Source organism: Choloepus didactylus, chromosome 8, assembly GCF_015220235.1.
Source record: "Choloepus didactylus isolate mChoDid1 chromosome 8, mChoDid1.pri, whole genome shotgun sequence".
Taxonomy (NCBI): Eukaryota; Metazoa; Chordata; class Mammalia; order Pilosa; family Megalonychidae; genus Choloepus; species Choloepus didactylus.
The window spans coordinates 8966298-8993445 of NC_051314.1; the positions used below are offsets into that span (position 1 = coordinate 8966298).

Here is a 27148-nt window from a genome sequence, read left to right on the forward strand (position 1 = left end):
GTGTGTATTGATATCTCATCATGGTCTTAATTTGCATTTCCCTGATGGTGTTAACCATTCTTAATAGGTATGTAGTGATATCTCACTGTTGTTTTAATTTGCAATTTCCTAATGGCAAATGAAGTCCAGCATCTTTTCATATGCTCATTTGCCATCTGTATGTCTTCTTTAGTGAGGTATTTGTTCAGATCTTTCGCCCATTTTTAATATGATTGTTAGTTTACTTATTGTTGAGTTTTCAGAGTTCTTTGTATGTTTGATACAAGTCCTTTATGAGATATGTTCTTTGAAAATATTTTCTGTCAATGGCTTGTCTTTTCATTCTCCTAACAGTGTTTTTCACATAGCAGAAGTTTTAAATATTAATGAAGTCCAACTTACCAATTTTTTATTTCATGGATTGTTCCTTTGGTTTTTTTTCTTGAAGAGTTGACCCCATTATCATATATAATGTCTCTTTTTATCCCTGATAATTTTCCTTTTTCTGAAGTCTACTTTGTCTGAAATTAATGTAGTTACTCCAGCTTTATTTGATTTGTGCTAGCATGGTATATCTATCTCCACCCCTTTACTTCTTTTTTCCTTATTAGAGAAGTTGTGATTTACTGAAAAATCATTGAAAAAATACTCCCTATTATCAACACCTTGCATTGGTGTGGTACATTTGTCATAGTTGATGAAAGCACATTTTTATAATTGTACTATTAACTATATTTCATGTTTTAACTCAGGATTCATTGTTTGTGTTGTACAGTTCCATGGATTTTTTAAAATATTTTTATTCTACTAACCTATATACAATCTAAATTTCTCCCCTTTAACCACATTCAAATATAACTTAGTACTGTAAATTGCATTCACATTATTGTGCTGCCATCACCACCATCCATTACCTAAACTTTTCCATCATCCCCCAAAAATTGTACATTTTAAGCATTAACTCCATATTCCTTACCCCACTCTGTCCCCTGATACCGTATATTCTAGATTCCTACTTTATGAGTTTTCTTATTCTAATTATTTAATATCAGTGAGATCAAGCAATATTTGTCCTTTTGTGTCTGGGTTATTTTACTCAATATGATATCTTCAAGGTTCATCTACATTGTCACCTGTATCTGAAATTCATTTGTTTTTATAGCTGAATAATATTGCATTGTACGTATATACCACATTCTATTTATCCATTCATCAGTTGATGCACATGGGTTGCTTCCATCTTTTGGCAATTGTGAATAATGCCACTATGAACATTGGTGTGCAAATATCTGTTCAAGTCTTTACTTCAGTTCTAGAAATGGGATTGTCAAGTCAGATAGTAATTCTATATGTAACTTTCTGAGGAACTCCCAAATTGTCTTCCACAGCATCTGCACCATTTTACATTCCCACTATTGAATGAATGTCCCCATTTCTCCAAATCCTCTCCAACACTTCTTATTTTCTGTTTGTTTTAACAATGGCCATTCTTGAGGGTGTGAAATGGTATATCATTGTGGTTTTTGTTTGCATTTCCCAAATGGCTAATCATGTTGAACATCTTTCATATGCTTAATGACCATTTGTATATCTTCTTTGGAGAAAAGACTATTCAAGTCTTTTGCCCATTTTAAAATTGGGTTGTTTGTCTTTTTGTTGTCTAGTTGTAGGATTTCTTTATATACTCTAGATATTAAACCTTTGTCAAATATGTATTTTCCAAATATTCTCTCCCATTCTGTAGGTTGCCTATTTACTTTCATGATAAAGTCCTATGATGCACAGAAGTTTTAAAATTTGATAAAGTGCTATTTATTTTTTTCTTTTGCTTCTTGTGCTTTGGGTGTGAAGTCTATGGAACCATTGCCTAACACAAGGCCTTGAAAGTGCTTCCTTGTGTTTTTGTCTCGGAAATTTATAGTTTAGGTTCTTACATTTAGGTCTTTGATCCATTTTCAGTTAATTTTTGTATATGGTATGGGGTAAGGGTCCACTTTCATTTTTACATATGGATATCCAGTTTTTCTAGCACCATTTGTTGATGAGACTGTTCTTTTCCCATTAAGTGGATTCGGCACCCTAGTCAAAAATCCATTGGCCATAGATGTGAGAGTTTATTTCAGAACTTTCAATTTGATTCTATTTGTTTATATGTCTCTCCTTGTGCCAGAAGCAAGCAGTTTTTATTACTGTAGCTTTGTGATAAGTTTTAAAATTGTGAAATGTGAGACCTCCAACTTCATTCTTCTTTTTCAAGATGGTTTGATATTCGGGGCTCCTTACCATTCCATAGAACTTGATGATTGGCTTTTCCATTTTGGTAAAACAGGCTGTTGGAATTTTCACTGGTATTGCTTTGAATCTGTTAATCTCTCCAAGTAGAATTGACATGTTGACAATATTTAGTCTTCCAATCCATGAACAGTGAGTGTCCTTCCATTTATTTAGGTCTTCTTTAATTTCTTTCAGCAGTGTTTTGTAGTTTTTGTGTACAAGTCATTTGCATTCTTGGTTAAATTTATTCCTAAATATTTTATTTTTTTAGTTGCTATTGTAAATGGAACTTTTTTCTTTATTTCATTTGCAGATTGTTGATTCTAGCGTCCAGAAACACAACTGATTTTTGCATATAGATCTTGTACCTCACCATTTTGCTGAATTCATTAATTACTTTAGTGGCTTTGTTGTGGATTTTCAGGATTTTTTTTTTTTTTTTTTTTTTTTTTTTTTTGTATATAGTCTCATATCACCTGCAAATTGGGAAAGTTTTACTTCTTACTTTTCAATTTGGATGCATTTTATTTCTTTTTCTTACCTAATTGCTCTGGCTAGAACTTATAGAATAATGTTGAATAGCAGTGGTGACAGTGGGCATCCTTGTCTTGTTCCTGATCTTAGAGGGAAAACTTTCATTCTTTTACCATTAAATATGGTGTTATCTCTGGGTCTTTCATATATACCCTTTATCATATTGAGGAATTTTCTTCTATTCTTAGTTTTCTATTTTTTTTTTTAATCAAGAAGAGGTGCTGGATTTTGTCAAATGCCTTTCCTGCATCAATTGAAATGATTATGTATTTTTTTCTTCATTCTATTAATGTGGTGTATTACATTAACTGATTTTCTTGAGTTAAACCACCATTGCAAAACTGTGATAAATCTCCTTTGATCATTGTTCTAGTTTGCTAATGCTGCTGGAATGCAAAACACCAGAAATGGATTGGCTTTTATAAAGGGGGGTTTATTTGGTTACAGGGTTACAGTCTTAAGGCCATAAAGTGTCCATCAACAAAGGGTGCCTTCACTGGAGAAAGGCCATTGGCATCCGGAGAACCTCTGTTAGCTGGGAAGGCCCATGGCTGGTGTCTGCTTGCTCCTAGGTTGCATTTCAAAATGGCATTCTCCAAAATGTCTGCATCAGCTTCCAATGGCCATCTTCAAAATGTCTGTCTCAGCTCCAGCTGGCTATGAGCTCCTTCTGTCTGAGCTTATATAGTGCTCCAGTAAACTAAACAAGGCCTGTGCTGAATGGGCCAGGCCACGCCTCCATGGAAATTATCCAGTCAAAGTTATCACCTACAGTTGAGTGGGTCACATCTCCATGGACATTGAACCAATAGGTTCCAACCCAATCTACTAATATGTCTGCCCCCACAAGAATGTAGTAAAGAATATGGATTTTTCTGGGGGATATAAATATACAAACCAGCACAATCATGATATATAATTCTTTTAATAGCTATTGGATTTAGTTTGCAAGTATTTTGTTGAAGATTTTTGTGTCTATATGCATAAGAGATATTACTGTAGTATCTTTGTCTAGCTTGTTATTAGGGTGATGTTGGACTCATGGAATGAGTTAGGAATATTCCTCTCCTTTTCAGTTTTTTTTTGGAAGAGTTTGAGCAGGATTTGTGTAATTCTTCTTGGAATGTTTGTTAAATTTCACCAGTGACACCTTCTGGTCCTGGGCTTTTCTCTGTTGTGAGGTTTTTGACCACTGATTCAATCTCTTTACTAGTTATTGATCTGTTGAGATCTTCTGTTTCTTCATTAGTCAGTGTTCCAGTTTGCTAATGCTGCCATTATGCAAAATACCAGAAATGAATTGGCTTTGGTAAAAGAGATTTATTTGGTTACAAATTTAGAGTTCTAAGGCCATAAAAATGTCCAAACTAAAGCATCAACAAGAGGATCCTTTACTGAAGAGTGGTCGATGGCATCCAGAACACCTCTGTCAGCTGGGAAGGCACGTGGCTGGCGTCTGCTGGTCCTTTGCTCCCAGGTTGTGTTTCAAAATGGTGTTCTACAAAATGTCTCTGGGTCTCTCTTAGCTTCTCTGCGGCAAACTCTGGGATTCATCTCTTAGCTTAGCATCTCCAAGCATCCTTCTGTTCATATCTCCAAGCATCTCCAAGCATGAGCAAGTGTCTAGGTCTGTGTTGGCTCTTTTAAAGGACTCCGGTAAACTAATCAAGACCCACACTGAATGGGTGGGGCCACACCTCCATGGAAATAATCCAATCAAAATTGTCACCTACAGTTGAGTGAGTCACATCTCCATGGAAACAGCCTAATCCAAATATCCCACAAGATTGGATGAAAACATGTCTTTTGGAGGGACATAATATATCCAAACCTGCACGATCAGTGTAGGTAGTTTGAGTTTTTCTAGGAATCTGTCCATTTCATCTAGATCTTGTAATTCTTTGGCATTCAATTCTCCATAGTATCCACTTATAATCCTTTTTAGTTCTGTGGGATATGTAGAAATGTCCCCCATTTCATTTCTGATTTTAATTATTTGTGTCCTTGCTCTTATTTTCTTGGTCAGTCTAGCTAAAGGTTTGTTGATTTTATTGATTTCTTCAACAAACCAACTTTTGGTTTCATTGAGGCTCTCTATTGTTTTTTCATTCTCTGTTTCATTCATCTCTGTGTTCTTTGTTGTTTTCTTTTTTGTGTTCGCTTTGGGTCTAGTTTGATCCTCTTTTTTCTAGAAGCTCCAGTTGTGAGGTTAGGTCTCTGATTTGAGATCTTCTTTTTTAACATAAGCATTTAGAGCTATACGTTTCCCTCTCAGCACTGACTTTGCTGTGCCTCACAGGTTTTGATATGTTGTGTTTTTATTTTCATTCACATCAGGATATTCCTTCTTTGGTTTTAATTGAGCATTTTATATAATTTTATTTTCTCTCCTCTCAGCATATCAATTACACATCTTAAAAGTCTTCAATGGTTGTCATGGAGTTTTCAATATGCATTTACAAATAATCTAAGTCTGCTTTCAAATAACACTATTCTGCTTTACAAAAGTGAGGTACCTTATAGCAGAGTGTTCCTAGTTCCTTTCTCCTATCCCTTATAGCATTGCTGTCATTCATTTCACTTATTCTTAAGTGATAATCTCCCAATACATTGTTGCTATTGCTATTGAATGAACTATTATCTGTTAGATCAATTAAGAATAAGAAAAATAAAAGATTTTATTTTACCTTCGTTTATTCCTTCTATGCCACTCTTCCTTTCTTTATGGAGATATGAGTTTATGACCTTTATAATTTTTCTTCTCTCTGATGAACTTCTTTTAACATTTTTTCTAAGGAAGTTCTACTGGTAAGAAATTCCCTCAATTTGTGTTTGTCTAAGGAAGTCTTTATCCTTCATGTTTGAAGAATAATTTCAGTGTACACAGAATTCTGGATTTGTTTTCTTTCATTATTTTAAATATTTCACCCCCACTCTCTTCTTGTTTGCATGGTTTATTATGAGAAGTCTGGTGTAATTCTTATCTTGTTCCACTATAGGTAAGGTAGTTTTTTCCCTTCTGTCTTCTGTCAAGATTTTCTCTTTGTTTTTGTTTTCCTGCAGTTTAAATATGATAAACATAGATATAGATCTTTTTGGTATTTATCTTGCTTGGTGCTCTCTGAGATTCCTGCATTGTGGTTTGGTGTCTGTCATCAATTTTGGAAAAGTCTCAGCCATTATTACTTCAAATATTCTTCTGTTCCTTTCTGTCTTTCTTCTCCATCTGATATTCCCAAATGTTGCACTGTTTATAATCGTCCCACAGTTCTTGGATATTCTGTTCCACTTTTTTTTCAATCTTTTTTTTTTTTTTTTTCTTTCCAGTTTGGGAAGTTTCTACTCCTGTATCTTCAAGCTCACTAATTCTTTCCTTGGCTGTATCTAGTCTACTGATGAGACCCTCAGAGGCATTCTTCTTTTCTGTTATATTGTTTTGGTTCTAGCATTTCCTTTTGAAACTTTCTTAGAGTTTCCATCTCTTTTCTTACCTTACCCATCTGTTCTTGCACGTTGTCTACTTTTTGCCTAGAGCCCTTATCATATAATTATAGTTATTCTAAATTCCTGGCCTGATAAGTCACAGATCTCTGCCATATTTGAGTCTGGTTCTGATGCTTATTTTGTCTCTTCAGGCTGTTTATTTTTCCTTTCAGCATGCTTGTAAATTTTTGTTGAAACCCAGACAAGATGTATTGAGTAAAAGGAACTGAGCTAAATAAGCCTTTTATGTGATGTTTTATATTTATCTGGCTAGGAGTTAGGCTGTGTTTACTGTTTGCTGTAGCTGTAGTTGTTAGAGGCTAAAATTTCCTCTAGTGTCCTTGTTTTTCTCTCCGTTGTTGTCTTTGGGTTTCCCTAGAGACTCCTTCTTAAATGGGGGGTCTGAGACTTGTAGGTCTTTCAGCTTGTAGGTCTTTCAGCTCCAGTCTCCTGTTGTTATTCAGAGCCTTGTGGATTAAAGGATGGGGACAAGGAAGCATTCTGTAATCCTGTGATTAGGTCTCAGTATTTTTGTGAGTCTGTGCCTGGGGCTATGACCTTCACAAGTGATTCTTAGCTTTTTATTCTCCCCATAGTTGGGACAAGAACACTAGGGGCAGTGGGAATTGGGCATTTCCCTTCCCCCTTGTGGATTAGGTGCTAATAAAACTAAAGTCAATTAGGCTTTGGTAAAATAGTTTCCCTTGAGGGTAGGCCTTTGCTAAGGAGAGCTGAATGCTTTGGGCTTATTTCCCCTCCCCCTGTAAGCATGAGGGCTTTTTCCTCCAGTCTTTGCCCTGAGAACCAATGGAGGTAAAAACTCAACAAAAGTGTGTGTGTGGGGGGTCCCCCTGAGGCTGGGCCCCCAGGAGTTTTTAATCTCTCAAACTAGTCCACACTCAGTCTCTAGGTATTAGTCAATGACCCTTAAAATGTTCCTTCCAGCTGCTGGCTCCAGTGGTGGTTTCTGCTTTTGGTGAGCTGTTACTGTCTATAATTGCCTATCTCACCTGTTTTTGATGAGGGGGTGAGGTTTGCTGTGTGATCTCAATTCTCTGTTGGAGCTAAGAAGAGTTGTTGATCTTCAGTTCAGTTTTTTCTTGTTTTGAGGATGGGAGTGATGACTTTCAAGGTTGTTACATGTCAGACTGTAAGCTAGAGTTACTTATTCTTTAGTTTTTAATTGGAATTTGGCTTTATGCTCTTTCATATTATTTAGAAGCCTATTTCTTTTTTAGAGTTTTTTTAATACTACAACCCCACCCAATTTCCTTACTTTCAACATAGAAGAATTATGTGTTCTAAGAAAAATAGCTGAAGGAGTTTTATGCATTCCTGAATTCCAGTCTTAACTTCAAGGACTGACACTTATGTCCTTTCACATTAAAAAATATTTGCAGACCTATCTGTTGTTAATTTTTGAGCATACCATGTTACCGTTTCAAGGTTTCCTCTTTAATTTTGCCTTTCACTCATTCGGGAAATTTTCAGTCATTATTTCTTCAAATATTTTTTCTGCCCCATTCTTTCCTCCTTTGGACTGTTTAATATTGTCCCACAGGCTTCTGAGGCTCTGTTCGTTTTTTTATCAAGGTGAAATTTATTTAAAAAATTAACCATTCAGTGGCATTGTAGTAAACATTCATCATGTTTGCATCCACCACCTTTTTCTAGTCCCCAAACCCTTTCATCACATCAAAAGGTTATTCTGCCTCATTAAACAGTTGCTCTCCTTACTCCTCTCCCTCCAGCTGTCTAAACTACCAATTTGTATTTTGTCTGTATAGATTTACCTATACTGGACATTTCATATAAATGGAATTGTACAATATGTGACCCTTTGTGTCTGGCTTCTTTCACTTAGCATAATGATTTTGAGGTTCATCCATGTTGTAGCATGCATCAGTACTTCATTTCTTTTTATGGCTGTAAATATTCCATCATGTGTATGTAATACATTTAGTTTATGCATTCATCTGTTGGGCTGTTTGTACCCTTTACTGTTGTGAATAGGCTGCTGTGAACATGTAAGTACATGTATTTTGTGAATACCTGTTTTCAGTTCTTTTGGGCATGTAACTATGAGTGGAATTGCTGTGTCATATAATAATTCTATGTTCATTTTTTTTTATTGATTGATTTTAAAAAATCTTTTGTCTTTCTGTTTTTCAGATTGAATAATATCTGGTCGTCTATCTTTAAGGTCACTGACTCTTCTATCATCTGCTATTAAGCTCACTCAATGAATTTTTTATTTTAGACATTGTTCACTTCATTAATTTCCATTTGTTTCTTTTTAAAAATAATTTTATCTGCTTATATTTTCTGTTTCTTCTTCCTTCAATTATGAATGTATATATTTTACCTCACTGAGCATAGTTAAAATAGTTGCTTTAAAGTCTTTGTCTGGTAATTCTTAAAATCTGACTCATCTCAGAGTTTGTCTGCATTGTCTTTTCCTTTGAAGGTGGGCCACATTTCTCTGGTTCTTCACATGGAGTATTTGGGGATAATATCCCAGACCAGCACTGTCCAATAGAAATATAATGTGAGTCACATATTTAATTTTAAATTTTCCAGTGGCCACAGGTGAAATTAATTTTAATAATATATTTTATTTAGCCAAATTTATCCAAAGTACAATCTCATTTCAACATATAATCCCTGTTGAAAGTTGTTAATAAGTCTTATATTCTTTCTGTGTATGAAGTCTTCAAAATCTCATGTGTATTTCACATTTACAGCAGACACTAAATTACCATTGGAAATACTTGATCTGTATTTAGACTTCATAAAATTTATAGTTGAAATACTAGATTCACATTCCCAGTTGTTGCAAACATACTTAAAAGTTTTCCAATAAGTGGCTCAAGTATTAGTTTTAAAAATTAAATTAATTAACATTAAATCCAATTAAAAATTCAGTTCATTATTTGCACTAGCCACATTCAGGTGCTCAACAGCCATGAATAACCATGGCTGTTACTGGACAGCACAGTCCTAAACATTGTGAATGCTGTATTGTGGAGACTCTAGGTTCTGATATATTTCTCCAAAGAATGCTGATGCTTTTGTTTGGCAGACAGTTAACTTACAAACTCTGTCTTACCTGCAGTGGGCAGCAGCTTATAGTTTAGTTAAATTCTTTTATCTTTATCTGGGCTGCTTGGAGTCTGAATTGCACCGGCATGATTTGGGAATCAGGTCAAAACTTGGGCAGAGTTGGGAAATTGGGTCTCTTCCTCTGTCTCTCTCCTTTCTGAGATTCCTTCCCCCTACCCCACTTTGTGGTTAATGTGGTTGCTTTGGGTTCTGTGTGCAGGTTCTTTAGGCCAGAAAGACAGGGGATTTTCTGCTGGCATTTTCACAACTGTGCTATGCAGGGATGGTGGTCTGCCCTCAGGCTAACAACCATTAAAAACGGAAAACTCACTACATACCTGTTCCTTCTTCTAAGTTTTGACTTCCCTGTAAAATCTACCTGCATTTTGTTCACTCTCCATGGCCTTTAGATAGTTATATTTTGTATTTTGACCAGAGTTTACAATTTTTTTTTCTGCAGGAGGGTCAGTCTGTTAAGAGCTTTCTCAGCCATATCAGAAGCACAACCTCTCCTGCTTTGCCTTTTTAAAAACAATCACAAAGTTACAAAAAGTTGGACATATAATGCAAAGATCAATTATGTTTCCTGAACCATGGGTAAATTGCTCCATTGCTACCAAAGATTTTAATATGTGTTTCATTCAAACACACTGTCCTATTTTAACAATACAACTATCAAAACAAGGAAGTTAACATTGATTTCATTACTATTATCTAAGCCCCAGAACCCATCAGGTTTTGCCAGTTGTTCTCTTCCAGGTCAGAATCATGTATTGCATGTTGTCTCCTTCAGTCTAGGGCAGTTTTTCAGACTTTCCTTCACTTTTATAACCTTATCACTTTGATGATTGCAGACATTATTTTGTAGAATGATCCCTGTTTGGATTTATCTGATGTTTCCTTAATATTAGATTCAGGCTTGCATATTTGGCAGGAATGTCACAGAAGTGATGCTGCATTCTTCTCGTTGCATATTATTAGGTTGCACCTGACTTCAGTTTGTCTTATTACTGCTGTTGTTCACTTTGATCATTTGATTAAGGCAGAATTTGTCAGGCATTACCATGGTAAAATTACTTTTATTCCCCTTTGTAATTAATAAGTATTCTTTGGGAAAAATTTTGGAACTTCCTCAGCAAACTTTCAGTTTATTCATCTATCATTTATATATTTGCAGAGACTCAATATTTCCTCTTTTACTCTGTGGGCTCTGATCTGTTGCATTAATTATTTATTTTGATGCATGAATTGTCCCCAATTCACACTGTAGGAGCCCCGTCAAGCTGATTTCTGTGTCCTTTCTACATGTCCCCCTCATTCTCTGAGCACTTTCTTGCTTTCTGATACCAAGATTCCTAGCTCGTTTGTACTTTCCCTGCCTTTGCCCTGGAATCATCTATTTCTCCAAAAAAGCCCCAGTTGCTTTTGTTGGAAAGATATTCAGAAGCTGGGATCTGGGGACTGAGGCTGCTTTTGCTCCCAGGCCCTCTGTTTAGGCAGAGCTCTAGGGGGTACATATTTATTTTTTTTATACACATACAAGCATACATGTAGATCTACGTTTATTTTTATGTGTATCTCTGAATATATATTGAAAACCATGAGTTCAGGCCGATACGGCCAATTCTAATCCAACACCTCAGGGTTCATTCTAGTTCTCCCTTTTCATATTTGTAATTACCTTTCAGACAGTGAGAAATATGGGCTTATTTATTATTTGATCAGTCTCCCTGTTTTGTAACTCGTCTCCCATCTCCAGAACCACACCGCTCCTGCCTTCCCCGGCCCCATGTGAATGCCCTCCATCCCTGCTGTGGCGCTGACACCCTATCCAGGCTGCCCCTCTGCGATGGTGCCATCCTCACCCCATGAGTGCTCTGACCGCCTGCCCTGGTCTACCACGGTCCCCCCACACTGCAGACACCATTTTTTTCTCTGCTTTGTCTAATGACTCTAGGACTGAGTTGCTGGGGAAGGGATAGAAAGGAAAGAAGAAAGAAGCAGTCCCTCCCCATTCCCATCTTCCTCCAGTCCCTGGCAACCCCTAACCTACTTTCTGTCTTTATAGATTTACCTATCCTGGACCTTTCATATAAATGGAATCATACAGATATGTTATTCTGTGTCTGGCTTCTATCACTTAGCGTAGTGTTTTCAAGATTCATCCATGATATAGCATGAACCTGAGCTGCATTCCTTTTTATGGTAGAATAATAATCCATTGTGCTAATACGCACATTTTGTTTATCTGTTCATCAGTTAATGGACCTTTGCGTGGTTTCCACTTTTGGCAATTGTGATGTTGCTATGAACAAGTTTTGTGTGTACTTATGTTTTCAATTCTCTTAGTATGTACCTAGGAGCAGGTTTGCTGGGTCATGTGGTAATGTTCTTACTTTTAAAGTACACTTGTCCTTACAAACATTACATCAATTTCCTCATAATCCTCATAATCTCAATTTAGCTAATCCTTTGTTTATGCCAAACGGAGAGTTAAAATATTTCCCACTAATGTCTCCGTATATTCATGATCTAATGTTAATTTAAAAATTTGACAATCTTCCCAAGCTAATTAACTATGCAGGAAGAGGAAAAGTACAGAAAATATGAAGTGTGTTTCTGTTTTTAACACACACACATAAAATGCTGCATCTGTTTTTAAGAGAAGTCACTAAGAACTGTAGTACTTCAAAGGCTTTATTAAAAGCAGATTCTGGTAGTTATCCTAAATAGTAAGGATGCTTTTCTAGGGCCTTGAGCCCCCACCTGTGTGTAGATCAAGGAGGCCGGCGTTCGTTACGTTTTCCAGGAGTCCGAGTTCTCGGGGCATGCAGGCAGGGCTCCCTTCCCCATCCCTGGGGTTCACAGCATTGGTGGCATTTGTAGAGCTTTTCATGGGGTGATACAACTTTTCTTTTTCGGTGGTGGTTAATGTAAGCCTAACTAGAAACTTCTAAAACTGGTGCAGTATTTTGTGGGAATGTCCCCTTAAAATTAGAAAAGGAGTTTTCTAAAAAAGTTTTGTCTGATTTACTTTGCTTTAGTTTTATTTCAAGAACCCTATGAGGAGATGCTTCTCAGAGTGTGTTCACGTTTGATTGGGGAGAACAATGAGAAGGCATTGTTTGTAGCCCCCCGTTCCCCCCAGTAACCTTTGGTTCCACTAATAGTGACATGGATTTTTTGTGTGTGTGTGGACGCCTCAGAGTTCTGAATACTGACTATTTTTAAAGAAGTTGAATCAGCAAATAGATTCCAGGGAGGTAAAACTGAAATTCTGTTCTGGTCCCAGTGGTTCTGCCAGGTTGAGGAAAGAGAAGTCTTATTTGAAGATATTTATCAGCATGATGGATACTGATATAAAGGCTACCCTCCCTCAGCCCCAGGCTAAGAATTTGCTTTCATGGATTGATCTATGGATGATTTTGATTCTTAAACATTTTTGCCAGAGTCACAAATACTGAGAAGCTGAGTGCTGAGCAGAGCTTCTCCTGTTAGACTAGCTTTGGAGACCTGTCATTGTGATAATTTATCTGCCGCTTTAGAATTTGTATGAGACCATAAAAAACAATACGAACAATATGAAATGGGGTTGACACTAGAATAGTTTAGTGGTCTTTCATTCTTTTCATGGGCAGGGTAGTTAGTGTAGTGAGATGAACTTGGGCTCTGTGATCACGAACGTCTCTGTTCCTCAGTGACCGTGTCATGTGGGCGGGTCCCATCTCCTCTCGGTGACATCTGGAAACTGATGCCACCCTAAGAAGGTTGTGTTAGGGTCAGATAAGCTAACTCACATATAACAACAAGAGCAGTGCCTGTGCCCATTTATTGAGGAGAAGCCCTATAAATGAAAGTTTCTTCCCTTCATTATTCACCCTTATCACTACTGAAAGTATAAGGACATCCAAAATTCTCGTAATCTGTTCTTGCCCTTCTTCTCTGAGAAGATTAGGGAAACTTTGAAGTGTTTATCCAAGAGTATATCTCCTAAAAATGCCCAATCAGAAATAGGAGTCTTGGGTGTCCTTTCTAGGAAAAGACTTCTGTAGGCCCCACCCTGTGAGCCACTCTCCCCATGGTCTCATTTCCAAGTTACACAGGTTTTAAATAAAAGAGAGATTTATCCTTTGGAGAAGAATGAGATAACCACCCTAGGCTTTGAGGATGGAATTTTAAGGGCTAAGTAAATATCAAACGTGATTGTGTAGAGTTGGGAACCATTCAACTGTAAGGAAAGTTGTACTTTGTATATTTGTGTGAGGCTTAATAAAATATATTTAAATTTATAATTATTTTTCTACATTTATTATAATCTAAGTCTCTTAATTATTTATTAGAAATGATTTTCATATAAAATTTTTAGCTTTTTATTTTAGAAATAATTTCAAACCTCCAGAAAATTTGCAAGAATAAGAATAGTGGCCATATACCTTTTACTCAGATTTACCTATTTTAAGATTTTACCCCATTTGTTTTATCATTTGCTCTCATGTGCTCTCTAGTATACACAAACAATAGACACAACATATACAAACAATATGTACATATTTTTTTCTGAGCCATGTGAGAGGAATTTGTTTTTATCATGGCTCTTCACCCCTAAATACTTTTCAGTGTGCCTTTCCTAAGAAAAGGGTTATTCTCTTAAATAATCATAGTGCAGTTTTCAACTTCAGTACATTTCACATTGAGATAATGCTTTTATATAATCTACTGTCCCTGTAGACCCAATTGATCCAATAATATCCTCCATGACATTTTTTAATTTAAAAATATCTTTTCTACTTAAAGGTACATAAATGTACATAAAGTTCACATGGCAGTCTGACAGAGTGTAAAATTGTGCCGTGACTTCAGCATCTTGAGAACTATTTACATTAGAATGTATTTCTACTAGTTTTATTTTATTTTTTAGGTAGATTTTAGATTTGGATAGACTTAGATTTGGATAGCTGTTTGACTTTTAATTGAACACAGATGGGCATTTTTGGATGCTGTTTGTGCTTGGTTTGCTGAGGATGCAAGTCGACCCAGACACCTGGATTGGGTGGTTGAGTTTGATAGAACGTCCATCCCATTAATAGCATCTTACATCACATCATGAAAGCTGCAATCTGGACCCTTACAACACCATCCCATTTATTGAGGTTGCTGCTTGGATCCCACCTCTCTCTCTAACAGGCCGTCATTCTTGTTTGAATGTAGATCCCCCTCACCAGTTCTGGTGCTGTGCCATACCTCGAATTCCTGTCCAGGTTCGGTGGAAGCAACGTAAATGTAAATGTTATGAAGAGGTAAGAGTTTTAATTGCTCACATGAAAATGTGGAATTTGAAATGATGATTAAATGATGGAACAGAAGGCTATTAGAACTAATTATATCAACAGATATATATGGAATACTTCTGTTGGTAGAGCGTGTTCATATAAAATTGAATGGAATTAATCCTCAGTAAAAAATTATTTAGAGAACATTCTCACATCTATATAAGATATATTTCAGAGTAAGAGAAATAATACTGTAATAAAAATGAACATAGCAAATTAAAACCAGATTAAAATATTTCATATGCCGTATATTTCAGATTTGGAGAATATGCATTTTAGTTTTGTAGTTAAAAATATTAAGATGCTTAAGTTAAAATTTGTTGGTTTTTATACATTTTTATTGCTGTTCATTGAAAAGTGATCATGTTTTGGTGGCTAGAAATGAAGTAGTTTTAAAAACGAATAATTGAATGAGCTCTTTTAGTATTTCATAGCTTTAGCATATACATGGGATTTGTTGTTTTATCTGTAAAATGAGGGGGTTAGAGTCTGATCTTTAATGTCTGTATCAGCATAAAGTTTTTTGATTCTAGGAAATATTGTTTTCATAAAAAAGTTATTTACTCATATTGACTTTAAGTGAATCAGCCTCATTTTCTTAGGAGTTGCACAATTATAAGAATTAAATTTGATCCTGAAATATTAGCAAGTGTTGATATTATAGCTTTCATGACTGATTCTATCACTGATGCAGTTTAGGTGTAAGAATTAGTGCAGCAACTCCAACAAGAATGACAAAATATTATCCTCTCCATGATCTGGGATTCTTCTTTGCTCTGTTTAATTACTACTCAATAAGTGGTGGATTAAGATAATTTCCAGTCTTAGTCAAAAGAATGACTGGTTGTTTTATAGACTGTAAATTCATGCTTTTGACCTAAAACCATCACTATTTGTGGGATAAGATTTTGGGTGGACAGTAACCTAAATTGAGTATTTTTTACCGGAGAAATTAAACAAGTAGAAAAACTGAAATCAGAAGAGGTTTTTGGAGACTGGAAACCTCAGCCTAATAATAATTTGAAATGAGATGGATCATAAAATGCTTTCTTAAACAGAGAAGACTAAATATTTAAACCAAATTTGAAAGATTTACTCATGAAACAAAATTCCTTTTATGATTGGTGATAATCCATTATAGCAAACAGAGAATTCTCTTAATAGTAGTATTTTAGGTTATATAGCATGAACAATACTTCTACTGAAAATAACTAAAGTGATGGGTAAAGGGTAAAATATATACATTTTAATGCATTACCGACCAGGCAAGAAAGTAAGAAATGCTCAGGAGTCAAACATGAAGTGAAAATTAGAATTTAGAGAAGTGAGCATTCTTTAGAAGCCAGATTTTGCCCTGAGGGTATTGGCCAAATGCTGATGAATTTGTGTTTCAGTTTCATTAGCTCCTGGAAAGAAAGGGTCAAGAGAAAAAACTTAGGAGGCCTGTCCAAGTTAGAAGAGTCTAACGGAGGACCAGTGCATATAAAGTTGGGATACCCATGCCTTCATGTAAGGATAAATTACAAACATTAAACTTGGATCACAGAAGGGAACAACAAGGAAACCTGCCTGTTTCAACACTGGTGTTGGATGGTGTTCTAGTTTGCTAATGCTGCTGGAATGCAAAACACCAGAGATAGATTAGCTTTTATAAAAGGGGGTTTATTTGATTACACAGTTACAGTCTTAAGGCCATAAAGTGTCCAAGGTAACACAACAGCAATCGGGTACCTTCACTGGAGGATGGCCAATGGTGTCCGGAAAACCTCTGTTAGCTGGGAAGGCACGTGGCTGGCATCTGCTCCAAAGTTCTGGTTTCAAAATGGCTTTCTCCCGGGACATTCCTCTCTAAGCTGCAGTTCCTCAAAAATGTCACTCTTAGTTGCACTTGGGATATTTGTCGTCTCTCAGCTTCTCTGGAGCAAGAGTCTGCTTTCAATAGCCGTCTTCAAAATGTCTCTCATCTGTAGCTCCTGTGCTTTCTTCAAATTGTCCCTCTTGGCTGTAGCAAGCTTGCTTCTTTTGTCTGAGCTTATATACTGCTCCAGTAATCAAGACCCACCCAGAATGGGTGGGGCCATGCCTCCATGGAAATTATCTCATCAGAGTTAACACCTACAGTTGGGTGGGTCACATCTCCATGGAAATACTCAAAGGATTCCGATCTAATCAGCACTAAAACGTGTGCTCCACAAGATTACATCAAAGTACATGGCTTTTTCTGGGGGACATAATATATACAACTGGCACAGATGGATAGGGAAAAAAATGTAATTGGATAGGGAAAAAATATGTAGTTGGTTTTCATGCAGGTCTGTGCTTGAATGAATTCTTCTTGCGTGGACAGAAAAGTCTCAGTCTAGAAATTTATTAAAAATGATCCTGGTTTGGCTGTGCCCTTCTGTGAAGGAATGTGTTTTTAACCCCACCCTTAAAGAATTCCACAGATAAAGTGCCAAATAACATCAGAATACAAAAAAAAAAAAAATCTTAAAAACATACAAAGAGACAAAAAAATAAAAAAGAAAGAAAAGAAAGAATGACAGAAAACCAATAGAAACAATATCCAGTGGAATCAGATCTCCAAACACTTGAAATATTGGACTTATCAGATAAAGAATCTAGAATTAATAGGTTTTAGTGTTTAAAGAAAAGAAAGAAGGGATTCAAAATATTAATACAAAACAAGAGGAAATAAAAATGACAAAGAAGATTTGAAAATTTTTGAAACAAATTCTGTTACTGAAAAATATAATAATTTTAGATATACAATTTAGTGGATGGGTAAAAACAGTGGATTAGACTCAGCTGAAAAGAATATTAGTGGCATGGAAAATAGATGTGAAGAAATTATCCAGGATGCAGCACAAAAAGACCCAGAGCTCTAAAAAAAAAAAAAAAAAAAAGACCCAGAGATACCAAATATGGAAGATGGGTTAAGAGACACAGAGAATAGGGAAGAATGCCTGATATGCTTCTAATTGGATTTCCAGGAAGATGGAAGAAAAAGAGCAGTGCCGACACAATATCTGAAGAGATAATGAGAGAATCATAAGCTGGATAAAAAAAAAGAAATGCCTATCTAGACATATCACAGTAAAACTGCAGACCATCTCAGAAAATCTTAAAAGCAGCAAGGGAGAAAAAAATGAATTGGCTTCAGAGGAGCAACAATTAGTCTGACACTGACCCTCATTTCTGACTGTGACAGTGAAAGCTAGAAGACAGTGGAAAAATTCCCCAGTGTGCTAAAATAAAATATTTGCCATCAAAGAATTCTATACCATATTTGTAAGAAAAAGACCGACCTTTTCCTGTGGGAGCTCCTGGGACCTCTGCTCCTCCTGCTGTGGTGTGTGCAGGAAGATATCTGATACCAGGGTACCTGGAAAAAGGAGAAATGGGTAGCACTTTCGCCTACTGTGTTCCAGTCTCCCATTCAACCAGATCATGTATACTTTCTTCATCCTGACATATATAAAAATAACAGGTGGCCTGTTCAGTTAGTGATTTAGCAGGTCATCAGATTAGGGCTGACCCTTGGGATATTGACAGAATTGCAGCACAAATTCTCCAAATTTATGGTGTTGGTATTTATTCTGGTACTGGCACTTCTGGAAATGTGGGTTGATGGGCCACAATTTAAAGCAACCAAAACTTAACACCACTGACAACATAGAATGAATGTGACACAGAAGCGGCATGCCACCTGTCCACATTAGCTTTACCAGAACTGGGGACATCTAAAAGTCACCATATTGAGGGGAAAGTTCTTGCATGTCTTGTGGCAACTAATTTGGAAGTAACATGAAGACCATTTTCCTTCCAAAGAAATTCAAGACCTGGAATGATATGTAAAAAGGGATATGTCTCTCAGTGTATAAGAGCAGGAGAGCCAAAATATAGAACTACTGTTTTGTCTAGCATAGAGGAGGTTGCACTCAAGAAAAATATTAGTGTCATCATCAGAGCCTTTAGCAACATCCAAGGAATTATTTACTTAAAATGAGCAACTGGACCTTTTGAGACTTGCCTTCTGATGGAGGTGTGGGACATTTCTGCATATGGACTGAAAGTGCCTTCTGCACATTAGATAATCCATATGGCACTTGGCACAGTGTCGCCTCCCTGAAGAATAGCTACAACCTTCCACAATCAATATAGATGTTAGCAGAATTTTAAAAAGCCTTCTGAGCACCACACAAGGAGATTCATCACAGTGTTCTGAAGAAGAACCGTTAGAGCCTGAGAATCATGTTGACGCTACGTTCATAGGCAGACATTCCTTTACCAGGCAGAAACCACAGATTTAAGTGGATTCAGCTGGCGACAGCAGCATTCGTTACCAGAGCAGATGTGGAGCTGATTCCAGGCAGGTAGCCTGTGGGAGAGAAGGAAGGAAGAAAAGCAGCTTTTGGCCAAGAGAAGCCGAAGGATTTGGAAAGAAATAAGACTGTTTGCTGCAAAGAAACAAACAACCAAAAATAAACTACCCCAAAAAAGGAATCCACACAGAAGAAAAGAAGCCTGTTGCTTAACCTCCTGAATTTTATACCCCAGTAAGATCAATCCATTTGGGATAGCTTATTTTGAAGTTCAAAAGTTTAAAAACGTGGTGAAAGTCAGTGAGAAACATTTTTAAAAATAAAGAATGAGGGTGAAATAAAGACATTTTTTGGGAAAAAAGGAAATTCTAAAAGGTTCAGGGAAAAGAAAATTCTAAAAGGTTTACTTGAGACAGAAGGAAAGTGATCCCAGATGGAAAGTCTGAGAATTTAGGAATGAAGAGAAAATAATGTGGCAAGATATGTGTAAATATAAATTATTATTTACTGTATAAAATGGTTACAAAATTTTCTAGATGTGTTAAATAAAGTGGATAGAATTAAAATATCAGACAACAATAAGTTTGGAATGGATAAATTGAGTTAAAGTCTTCTGAGTTCCATTTATTGGCTTAAAGGAGGAGGATAAAGATATCAATTACCTTTATTACATCAAAATGTGATATATGCACATTGATTTTTAGGATAATCACTAAAGAATAGAAACAAAGTATTTAACTTCCAGAAATGTGTAGGGGGAAAATTGAATGATTTTAAAAATATTCAATCCAAAAGAAGGCAAGAAAGGAGAGAAAAACATGGAACAAACAGTACAAATAGAAAACAAAAAATTAGTGTATAGACCCAAGCACATGTGTATCCATAATTACATAAGTATAAAAGGATTGGATACTTCCGTTAAAAAACAAAGATTTTCAGAATGGCTTAAAAATTCCAACTACTGACTTTTTATAAAAAGATACATTTACTATAAGGATATAAAAGGTTGAAGGCAAGATGATAAAAAATACATACCATATTAAGATAAACAAAAGAAAGCAGGAGTCTCTGCTTATCTCAAGCAAAATAGATTTTAAGATTGAGTATCGATAGAGACAAAGAATATCACTTCATGATGATTAAAGATTCATTGCCTCAGGAAGGTGTTAAAATTCTAAATTTGTAGGTAACTAATAACATGTGCTCAAAATACAGAAAGCAAAAATTGTCAGAACTCCAAGGAAAAATAGACTGTTTTCACAATTCTAGTTAGACATTTTAATATAACTTTTATCAGCATTTGGAAAAAGAACCAGACAAAAAATCAGAAAGGACATAGAATATTTGAGCAATACAATTGAAAACTAATGGACAGATATAGAAAATTTCACAAAATAGCTGAATATATCTTCTTTTCAAGCATCATACAAAAATTGAGCATATACTGGCTCATAAAGCAAGTCTCTACAAATATCAAAGGATTGCAATCATGGTTATGGATATGGAATTATAGAAACTCTTACACCCTGTTGTTGGTAGGGTGGGGTTTAATCACTTTTCAAAACAGTTTGGCTTTATTCAGTAAGTTGAATATAGGCATACCCTATGACCCAATAATTTTGCTATTAGGTATATACCATGAAAACTTCTGCACATGTACACTTGAGTAAATGTTTAGGAAAGTTTATAGCATTGCTTATAAAAGACCAAAACTGGAAAAATTCCAATGCCCTTCTAGAGTAGAATGGAAAAATAAATTGTGTTTTAATCTTATTATGGAAACTCAGTATGTCTAAAACTCACATTCTTCTTCCCCAAACTTGCTCCACCCACAGGCTTCCCCAGCTCAGCCAACAGCAGCTCTATTCTTTCAGTTGCTCAGGCCAAAATCTAGGGTCACCCCTAATTCTTATTTTCTTCTCACATTTTGTAGTTAATCTAAGTCAGGGAATTCATTGGTCATGCTTTTGAGAAAGATTTAGAATCTAAGCACTGTTTTGCTACCTCCATTTACACCTCTCCTTCAACATTTCTTACCTGGACTGTTGTGAAAGATACCCATCAGGTCTCTGCCTCTCCCCACCCTCTCTCCCACATTTGTTCTCAGCATAAGTCATAGCACATCATTCCTTTCTTCAAAACCCTGCATTGATCTCCCATTTCACTTGGGGCAAAGCCAGAGTCTTTGCAGTGGTCTTCCAGGTCCTCTGTGATCTAGCTGTCCTCTCTGATAGGTGCTCTGCTCCCTTCCTCTTTGTGCACTGTGCTCCAAACCCATTGACCGTCTTTTCATTCCTGCCTTAAAGCCTTTCATTTGTCCCCTCTGTCTGCAGTGCTCTTTCCTCAGATATCTCCATGGGTAACTCCATCACATCCTTTAGTCAGTGCTCAAATGTTGTCTTCTCAAAGATGCCTTCCCTGATCACTTATTTAATACTTCAATCTTCCCTCCCACCCACACTTATGATCCTCCTTATGATATTTCACTCTTAATTGATTAATTAATTTTTTGTTTTGTTTATATATTCATTGTTTATTTTCTGTTTCTCATGGCTAGAATAGAACCTCCATGAGGACAGGGATCTTAATCAGTTTTGTTCGTTGATGTATCCCAAGCCCCTAGGACAGTGCTTGGCACAAAGCAGTTGCTTAGTACATATTTATTGAATAAATGAATGGAAAAAAATACAACAGTGAAATCAACAAACAACACTTACAGTCAGCAACCTTTGTGACTCTCACAGACATAATATTGAGCAAGAGGATCAAGAAACAAAAGAATGAGTCTATTCATGTGAAGTTTAAAATCAGACAAAAACTTAGCTGTATAGTTTAGGGATACATACATAGAAGGTAAAATTATTTTAAAAATAAAGGAAATGATATCAAATGTTAAGGTAGTGGTTACCTCCAGTAGGAGAGGAAACATCATTAGAGAAGGGTTTCTTGGGGGCTTTTTGTGTTCGGCTTTAATTCTTGATTTCGATAATTGTTAAATGGGTGTTTGCGTTAATTATAGTCAAACTGTACATATAAGTTTTATATACATGTATGCATATGAATTATATTTCATAATAAAATTCAGAACCCAATGGATTTAATGAATAGCAGATTGAACCCAGATAAAGAGAGAATAAGTCACCTGGAAGATTGATCAGCAGAAACTAGCCAGAATGCAGCACAGAGAGACACAGAGAATATAAATGAAGTTCTTTAAAGAGAATAGTGAGAGATGGAATGTGGTGGTATCCAAAGAAACAGTGGCTGAGGATTTTCCAGAATTGATGAAAGATACTATTCTACTAATTCAGGAAGCCAAGGAAATCCCAAGCAGGATTAAAAATAAGGGGTGGGGCAGAGCCCCAAAGACAAAGAATAGATCTTAAAAACAGCCAGAGATAACCTTCATAGGAGCAACATTTAGACAAACAGCAACTTCTGAACAGTAACAATGGAAACCAGGAATTAGTGGATTAATAACTGTGATGTGTTAAAAGGAAATAGCTGCCATCCTAGAATTATATATTCAACAAAAATATCTTCCAATGTTTTCAATATTGAAATAAAGATATTCTCAAACAAAAAAGGGTTTGGCCACCAATAGACACCCAGTAAAGGAGATCCAAAAGATATTCTTTAGGTAGTAGGAAAATGATCCCAGATGAGAGGTTTGAGGTGATGCAAGAAGGAAAGGAGATCAAAGAAAATGGCAAACATGTGGTGAAATCTAAGCACCTCTACACCATAGGAAATAAGGATTCTAGGAAATAATAATGACTTAAGGAATTTAAGAAAAGAATAGAATTAAAATACATGATAGTAGTAGTATATAAATTTTTGAGAGCAGGGAATGGAATTAAAATGTTCTGGAGTTCTTAGTTTGTCCAGGAGGAAGATAAAGGTTTTGATTAACTTTAGACTTTGAAAAGTATGCAGGTTATAATTCCCAGAATATTACAAGATTAGAAATGGAGTGAATAACTTTCAAACCTATAGATGGAAAAAATGGAGTGATAGAAAATGGATCAACCCAAAAGAAGGCAAGAAGCAGAACAGGCAGAGCAAATAGAAATACCAACTGTATCAGTAATTTTAATAAATATTCCACTTAAAAAAACAAAGATTGGATAAAAAATTGTAAAATCCACTAAGAGAAAAATCTAATCATAAGTGTACAGAAAGGTTAAAAGTAATAGAGTTCATGGAAGATGGTGGCATAGAGAGGAGTGGAAGCTAGTTAGTACCCCTAGAACAACTAATAAACAACCAGGAACAACTAGTAAATAATCTGGAATAACTGCAGGGTGACAAATGTGACCATCCACTCATCAGACACCAACCTGAATTAGGAATGCCCGAGATCACAGCATAAAATCTGTAAGTAAAAACTGCAGACCCAAGCCAGGAGCCCCTGCCCCCACAGCCTGAACTGCAAAGCCTCTCTGTGCTAGAGAGCAGCACTTTCTGAACAAGCGACTATAGCTCAGCTGAGCTCCAGCTGGGGTTTTAATTACCAAACATGGACTGCACAATGCAAGCCATGAATCCCCAACAAGCAAACAGACTTTTGGTGATGACTGATCTTGGAGAGCTGGAGGACCTCTCTGGGAGGGAAGGGAAGCCCAAAAGATCCAGTGCTATCTCTGGCTGATGGGTGAAAACTGAGGGGGGCTGCAGACTGGCCCTGAAAGGGGACTTTCTGTCCATTTTTCAGCTCAGTGGAGAGAGCCTCAGCCATTTTCAGTTCCCAGCACTCTGACCCAGACAAGGGTGGAGATAGCAGAGGCAGAGAGACTATTCAAATGCTAATGACCTCTTCCTAGGGGGTATATCTTCCCTAAAAGGAAGAAGGTGGTGCCACTCTCTACTACCCACCTTCCATTGGGAACCAGACCCCAGAGCCTGGGAGAAAACAGCCACAGGCCACACCTCCTTACACAGTCTGGAGCTGCAGGCTTTCAGGAGCCATCTGCTGGGCAGAAAAGCACAGTGACTTGAGGCCTCACAGGGTGTATAAATTTTCTAAGACACACCCTCGGGAAGAACAGATACTATTGCCTCCTTCTGAGACCTGAGCCCATTCTGGTCTGGGAAAATCTTAATGGGGTAACCAAGGAAAACAGATGCCTAGACAGCAGAAAACTACAACCTACATAAAGAAAAACAAAGTTATGGCCCAGTCAAAGGAACAAACTTGCACTTCAACTGAGATACAGGAATTTAAACAACTAATGCTAATAAATCAGTTCAAAAAGTTTAGGGAAGATGTAGCAAGAGAGATGAAGCGTAAAATGAAAACACTGGGCATACATAAGGTAGAAATCGAAAATTCGAAAAAACAATTGGCAGAATCTATGGAAATGAAAGGCACAACACAGGAGATGAAAGACACAATGGAGACATACAACAGCAGATCTCAAGAGGCAGAAGAAAACACTCAGGAACTGGAGAACAGGGCACCCGAAAGCCTACACACAAAAGAACAGATGGAGAAAATAATGGAAAAATATGAGCAATATCTCCAAGAATTGAATGACAAAACGAAATACAGGAATGTACATGTCATGGGTGTCCCAGAAGGTGAAGAGAAGGGAAAAGGGGCAGAAGCAATAATAGAGGAAATAATCAATAAAAATTTCCCATCTCTTACGAAAGACATAAAACCACAGATCCAAGAAGTGCAGCGTACCCCAAACAGAATAGATATGAATAGGCCTATGCCAAGACACTTAATAATCAGATTAGAAAACGTCAAAGATAAAGAGGGAATCCTGAAAGCAGCAAGAGAGAAACAATCTATCACATACAAAGGCAGCTTGATAAGACTATGTATGGATTTCTCAATAGAAACCATGGAGGCAAGAAGGAAGTGGGGTGATATATTTAAGATACTGAAAGAGAAAAACCACCAACCAAGAATCCTATATCCAGAAAAACAGTCCTTCAAATATGAGGGAGAGCTTAAAATATTGACATTGTCATGACAGACAATGACAGAGTTTGTGAACAAGATACCTGTTCTACAGGAAACACTAAAGAGAGCACTACAGACAGAAAGGAAAAGACAGTAGTGAGAGGTTTGGAACACAATTTTGGGAGATAGTAGCACAGCAATGTAAGTACACTGAACAAAGATGACTGTGAGTATGGTTGAAAGAGGAAGGTTAGGAGCATGTGGGACATGAGAAGAAAGAGGAAAGATGAAGACTGGGACTGTATAACTCAGTGAAACCTAGGGTGCTCAATGATTGTAATAAAAGGTACAAATATGTTTTTACATGAGGGAGAACAAATGAATGTAACATTGCAAGGTGTTAAAAATAGGGTGAGATTGGGGGAAAAATACAATCAATGCAAACTAGAGACTATAGTTAACAGAAAACATTGTATTAGGCTTCCTTTACTATGACAAAGGCAATAGTCCAAAGCCAAATGCAAATAGGGGAAGCATAGGGTATGGGATTCTTGGCATTGGTAATGTTGTCTGACTCTTTATTCTACTTTAGTTTAATGCTATCTTTCCTTTTGTTTCTTCCTAGCTGCCATGTTTTGTTTTGTTTTGTTTCTCTCTTTATTTTATCTTTTTCTTTTGTCTCTCTATCTTCTTTGACTCGTCCTCCTTCTTCGTGGAAGAAATGGAGATGTCCTTATATAGATAGTGGCGGTGGTGGTGAATACATAAATATGGGACTGTACAGGGAACCACTGATTGTTTACTTAGGATGGAATGTATGGTGTATGAACAAAGCCATCTTAAAAAAAATGGGTTGATGAAGAAACCTTGAGGGCACTATATTGAGTGAAATAGACACATAAGGACAAATATTGCAGGGTCTGCTTGATATGAACTAATTATAATATGTAAACTAATAGACATGAAATATTAGTTACCAGGATATAGAACGAGGCTAAAGAATGGGGAGAGGTAGCTTATTATGAGCAGAATGTTCAACTAGGGTGAACTTAAACATTTGGAAATGGACAGAAGTGATGGTAGCACGTTGTGAGAGCAATTGAAAGTGCTGCATGGTGTGTGAATGTGGTGGAAAGGGGAAGCTCAGAGTCACGTATGTCACTAGAAGGAAATTTGGAGGTTAAAAAAGGATGGGAATGAATAAAACAGTGAATCTTGTGGTGGACAATGTCTGTGACTGTACAAATATTAGAAATCTCTCTCATGAACTAGAACAAATATATGACACTATAACTAAAAGTTAATAATAGGGGGCATATAGGAAAAAATATACCAATTGCAAACTACTACAGTTAGTAGTTTAACATTCTTTCATCAACAGTAACAAATGTACTATACCAAAACTATGAATCAGTAATGGAGGGGGTGTGGTTAGAGGTATGGGTGGGTTTGAGTTTCCTTTTTTTGTCTTTATTTCTTTTCTGGAGTAATGAAAATGTTCTAAAAATTGAAAAAAAAAGTTAATTGTGGTGATGGATGCCCAGCTGTATGATGGTACCATGGGCAATTGATTGTACACTTTGGATCTTTGGATAATTGTATGGTATGTGAACAATCTCAACTTAAAAAAGTAATCAAGTTAAAAAGATATGCTATTCAAATACTAATCTGAAGAAAGCTGGTGTCTCTAAGTTAATATACAACAATAAAGGTGATTGAGATTGGGCTCTCCTGAAACTGACACTGACATGGAATTTGGGGTGCAAGATGTAGATTAGGCATCAACACCTGTGAGGGAAGAAGGCTAAAGCTGATCGCCTGTGGGACTAGTGGCACAGCGAGGCAGGCCCAACACAGCTCCGGCAACCCTGGTGGGAGCTGTGGGGTGCGGGCTGCCAGGCAGAGCACCCCCCTCCCTGGCGCCTCCTGCAGGCTGAACCAGGAGGGGCGTGACCTCGGGAAGGGGGCTCTGCAGCTGGAGGCTGCCAACCCTCCCCCCACAATCGGGCAGCAAGTTCTTCCTTGAGGGAGCTGGGCAGTGTGTCTCCGTGTCTATCCAAAAGAAAAGCAAAAGAAAGCATAATTGGAGATAAAGAGGATCATTTAGTCATGTGAAAAGCTTCAATTCACCTGAAAGAGAAAACAGTTAGAAATTTGTATAACCCTAAAAACATAGCTTTAAAATATGAATAGCAACAACTGATGGA

At 36.7% G+C, this 27148-nt stretch overlaps 1 protein-coding gene across 9 annotated transcripts in view; it reads left to right on the forward strand.

The window, feature by feature from the left end:
- The window catches only part of EFCAB6 (EF-hand calcium binding domain 6), a 333133-nt gene that overhangs the window by 38598 nt on the left and 267387 nt on the right, over positions 1–27148 (forward strand). For all 9 annotated transcript variants that reach the window (XM_037845944.1, XM_037845943.1, XM_037845941.1 and 6 more), the window contains one exon: positions 14581–14669. In XM_037845944.1, the coding sequence (XP_037701872.1) occupies positions 14581–14669 (89 nt within the window). The remainder of the gene's footprint in view (positions 1–14580; positions 14670–27148) is intronic.